The sequence below is a fragment of the Musa acuminata genome, chromosome BXJ3-9 (assembly GCF_036884655.1).
Source record: "Musa acuminata AAA Group cultivar baxijiao chromosome BXJ3-9, Cavendish_Baxijiao_AAA, whole genome shotgun sequence".
Taxonomy (NCBI): domain Eukaryota; kingdom Viridiplantae; phylum Streptophyta; class Magnoliopsida; order Zingiberales; family Musaceae; genus Musa; species Musa acuminata.
In genome coordinates this window covers 14,341,760-14,346,597 of record NC_088357.1, presented here as the reverse complement: position 1 = coordinate 14,346,597, position 4,838 = coordinate 14,341,760, and the positions used below count along the sequence as shown (strand labels likewise).

Here is a 4,838-nt window from a genome sequence, read left to right as displayed (position 1 = left end):
AAATATGTTGAACTTGAATTCAAAATAATATTTTTTCAATGATAATCTTGAATCAAATTCAATTTTGTTGATATTATCATTGCAAACCCAGATATTTACTAGGCATGAGTTATAAAAAAGTTATAAAAGTATTATAACTCTCCTTGTTCAACAAATAAACTAGGCATGAATCACTACTTCTTTTCCCTTGATCATAAAAAAAAAAAAAGAATGGAATATACAAGTCTTAAATACAAAAGAGTCATTCAAATTAAATCTCGTAAATATTGAAATACCATGATTCATTTAGATTAATTTTCTTCTTAATCATTAGTAAAATAAAAGAAACATAAGAGAATAAATAATAAAATATATTTAATTATAAATTTGAAAGATTCAATATGTCAAATTATTCCTTGGTTTAGTAAAAATATCTACTAATTGATATTTTATGTGGTTTAATAAAAAAAATTATTTTAAAATTACTAGAATTATATGCTTTTGAAAAAAATAAATAATGACTTGAATGAAAAACTGAAATATAATTTGTAAGAGTCTAAAAAGGGGTTTCCAAGACGTGTAAGGAACTGCCAGCTTCGTTGCTTCTATCTAAAAGGTTGATTTGAGCTGATGATGTAGAAAGCTTAATGATCCATTAAAAGCCATGACACAAAGAAGACTTTGTTCACGTATATAACAGTGATTCCTCACCTTTTATCTCTACCATGTGGGAAAGTGCATTGGTTGCATCGCTCACGTGATTACATTGCTGGAAAGATGTTCATTCTTTTCTCAGATCTACTGTTGAAGTCACATAATAATTGCACCAACTGCAACACAGACAACTCGTACCTCATTTCTCAATACATCCCTGAACAGTGGATTTGGCACACTAACAGTCATTGCAGCAGGAAAGGAATCCCACAAAACATTACACATTTTTTTTATGATTGATTTACATGTAGTTATTATGGAAGCTAGCTGTAGAAGAATCAAGTCATTCCAAAATTGTTAGCGGTACAGAGTAATCTGACATTGCAAATCAGCAGTTTGAAGAACCTCGCAACTTCACCTTCCGGGCCGGAGTAGCAGCGGCCGCGCAGCCTGCTGAGTCCTTGGGCTCGTCGTTCACCGGCCGCCTGATCTCCTTCAACATCGCCACCACATCCTTCATCATCGGCCGGTCGTCGGCTCGGGCACTGACGCAGAGGACGGAGATCGCGAGCGCCTGCAGCATTTCTTGTGTTTGATGCTCGGGTAGGCCGCGCAGCCTCGCGTCGAGCAGGTCGACGGCATCACGCTTTCTCTGCAAGTGGTCTCGAACCCACTCGACCAAATGCATTCCGCCGGGCAGCGACGGGTCCAGTGGATGCCTTCCTGTTAGAACTTCAAGCAAGACTACGCCATAGCTGTAGGCATCACTCTTCTCTGTTATCCGTTGCATCGAAGCATACTCTGAACCAAAACAAACACCTTCGTCAATCTAAAATTAGTCTATCGAAGTTCCAACTGATGAATCTTTGAAGAAGCGACAAAAGCTAAATTGATAACAGTCATTTACCTGGAGCTATGTATCCGTAGGAACCAGCGATACGAGGCGAAGTCTTAGACCCCAACTTGTGAGCAGTATCTTCTCCGCTTACTACTCTGGCCAGGCCAAAGTCCGCCAAATATGGTTCAAATCTCGGCCCCAGCAACACGTTCATGGCCTTCACATCTCCGTGCAAGATGGCGGGCACACAGTCATGGTGCAGATAGGCGATGGCGTGAGCCAGCCCGATCACGATCTCGTACCTCGACTCCCACTCCACCGGCGCCTTCCCTCTTCGGTGAAGGAATCCGCTCAAGCTCCCGTTCGGCAGGTAATTGTAAAACAACAGTTTGGTGCTCCGGTTGGCCCCCCATCCCAGCAAGCGCACGATGTTCCGGTGCCTTATCGTGCTCAGGGCCGTGATCTCGTTGCGGAACGCCCCCGACTCAGACGACGACCACATCTTCTTGACGGCCAGGGTACCACCGTTCGAAGTTCCGACCTTGTAGACCACCCCGGAGCTTCCGGTCCCGATAACGTTCGCCGACGTCAGGCTCCGGACTACATCGTCCACTGAGAAGTCGAGCTTTTGGTAGAGCGTGATCTCCCAAGTGTCGTCGGCCTCTCCGCTCGGGACAGCACGAGCGCGTAGAAGCAAGTAGGCGGCCGCCAGCAACAGCACGGCGCTGACGCTGATCAGAACCGACATGGCGAGCTTCAGGGCCGAAATGGTTGCTCTGCTCTGTGGTTCTTGCGTCGCGGGGCCCTTGGTGATGAACAGCCCATGGTTGCCTTCAAGAACGGAGAGCGGGAGCTTCCTGAAGAAAGGAGTGTCGGGCACTTCGCCAGAGAAGGCGTTGAAGGACACGTTCAACGTGACGAGGTTCTGGAGAGCGGCGAGCACGTCGAGGTTGCCGGAAAGCTCATTGTGGGAAATGTCAAGGCATCCGAGCTTCTCAAGTGCAGAGAACTGGGTTGGGATCTCGCCGGAAAGATGATTGCAGCTGAGATTAAGTGAGATCTCGAGGGCGGGAAGTTGGCCTAGTTCGCCCGGTATCCCGCCGGAGAAGGAGTTATCGCCGAGGTCTAGCAGCTGTAGCTTGCTGCATGATGCAAGCTGCGCTGGAATCTGACCAGAGAGCTGATTCCTCCCCATGACGAGCTTCGTCAGCTCCGGAAGTGATCCGATACCGGGGCTTAACGGTCCAGTGAGCCTGTTGTCAGAGACGTCGATAAACTGTAGGCTCTTCGGTAACGACTCCGGCAACCGTCCAGTCAGAGCATTGGAGTGGAGGTCGACGAATTCAAGGGAGTCACAACCGGATATTGCAGCCGGAATCGGGCCTGCAAACAGGTTGTTGCTCATGTCAAGAAAATTCAGGTTCCTCAGACTGCCAATCTCCGCCGGAATGGCACCTGCGAGCCGGTTACCGTTCAGCCGGAGCCGGAAAAGATTCGTGCAGTTGCCGATATCAGGCAGCACGAATCCCGACAGTTCGTTCGACAGGAGAAGCAATTTGGTGAGATTCTGCAACCCGAATAGCTCCTTAGGAATCGACCCGGTCAGATTGTTGTAAGAGAGATCGACCGACTGCAGATTCCGGCACTGGGCTAAACTGGCAGGAATGCTCCCGGTCAGCCCGTTCTGCCAAGCATAGAACAGAGTGAGATTCTCCAGCTTCGTGAAATCGATTTGGATCACGCCGGAGAGCTCGTTGTTGTCGATCTCGAGATCAGTCAGCGCCGCGCAGTTCGAGATCTCCTGCGGTATCACGCCCGTCAGCTGATTAGTACTCAGTTGAAGCTGTTGGAGATTTGCTAGGTTCCCGATGCTCCGCGGAATACTCCCGGTGAGAAGATTCATCGACAAGTCGACGAGGACTAGCTGTTTGCATCGGCCGAGCTCTGGCGGGATCGAGCCCACCAAGTTGTTCTGCCATGATAGCAGACTCTGAAGGTTTTGGAGCTTGCCAATCTGGGGAGGAATTGGGCCTGACAGAGAATTCTGATACAGATACAGGTTGGTCAGCTCGGTGCAATTGCCAACCTCATCCGGGATCGTACCAGACAGCAGAGCGGTATAGATTGCTATGGTTTGAAGCCTTTTGAGCAATCCAATTGTAGACGGAAGCTTCCCTGATATGCCGGTTTCTGCGAGGCCTAACATGACCAAGCTGCTGCAGTTTCCAATCTCGGCAGGTAACGAGCCTTTGAGATTTTGATTCCCGCCGGCCCGGAAAACCTCGAGCTTCTGCAATCGTCCGATGCTGGCCGGGATCTCGCCGCTCAGTGAGTTGTCATAAAGAGTCAAGTACGTGAGGCTGGAGAGGTTTCCGATGTTGGCAGGAATGGCACCTTGGAGCGAGTTGGAATTCAGCGCAAGCGACTCGAGTTTGCTTAGCTTGCAGACTTCGGCTGGGATCTCGCCGGAGATTTGGTTTCTGCTGAGGTCGACGAAGGCGAGGTCGTGGTAGTCGCCGAATTCTCTGGGAATTGGGCCGGTGATGTTGGTAGCAGAGAGAATAAGCGTCTCGAGTGACTTGAGAGGTTGAAGATTGGAAGGCAATGGGCCTTGCAGATTGGACGAGTTGATGCTCAGGCCGGTGACTTGCAGTTTGGAGTTGCAGGTGACTCCAAACCATCTGCATGGATTGGGGTCCGAGGACCTCCAAGACTTGAGTGCATCTGTGGAGCTGTTCAGAGTTTGCTTCCATGACAGGAGAGCCAGGCCCTGCTCATCAATGGATAGGCAGCAGAGGAAGAAGGAAGAGCTCGTGGTGAGGAAGAGAATTAGAGAGGTGAAGGTGGTGAGACTAGTGTAGATGGTACGTGTGTGTGAAGGCAACCCCATGTTGGGATTGGAGAGGGGAGGGAGAGAGTGTTGAGATCGTAGAACCATGTTTTGTTTATAGTCGGAAAGCATGAGATCTGGATCCAAAGAACAAGTTAGCTTTTCAAATTTTATATCACTGCTGTTGTTGGTGCTCGTGGGATGGATGCAGATGGGGCATGGCTTTGTTTATGGGACGAGGGGGTGGGTTTTTGGAGCTACGCTGAGGAAGATGTGCAGGGCAATAAGATAGTTATAATGGTGAAGGGAAGCCAAGAGGAAGTCAGGTTTTAGGATAACATGCATCGTTGAGGTTGCTGTCATCTATCCACTTGATGTGTTTGTTTCAACTAGATTTCTTGTCTTATCTAACTCATTGCAACCTTAGATTTACTTTATTAGCTTAAAACGAAACACGGTAACATTTCCTCATATTTATCTCTTACACTTGAGGGTAACCCTCATATTTATCCTAAACGAAACACGGTAACATTAACT

At 48.2% G+C, this 4,838-nt stretch overlaps 1 protein-coding gene across 1 annotated transcript; it reads right to left on the bottom strand.

The window, feature by feature from the left end:
* Positions 1-898: 898 nt before the first annotated feature.
* Positions 899-4,552, bottom strand: LOC135649188 (leucine-rich repeat receptor-like serine/threonine-protein kinase RGI4). The gene is made up of 2 exons (XM_065167354.1): positions 1,541-4,552; positions 899-1,452 (listed from the first exon to the last, which is right to left on the bottom strand). The coding sequence occupies exons 1-2, from the start codon at positions 4,431-4,433 to the stop codon at positions 1,022-1,024; spliced, it is 3,324 nt and encodes a 1,107-aa protein (XP_065023426.1). The 5' UTR covers positions 4,434-4,552; the 3' UTR covers positions 899-1,021.
* Between the last annotated feature and the right edge of the window lie 286 nt (positions 4,553-4,838).

Bases quoted from the DNA above. Each gene is read 5' to 3' on its own strand.
- LOC135649188 (XM_065167354.1), bottom strand. From the start codon at position 4,433: ATGCTTTCCGACTATAAACAAAACATGGTTCTACGATCTCAACACTCT. The intron at 1,453-1,540 runs GTAAATGACTGT...AGATTGACGAAG, and splicing joins CTACGGATACATAGCTCCAG to GTGTTTGTTTTGGTTCAGAG.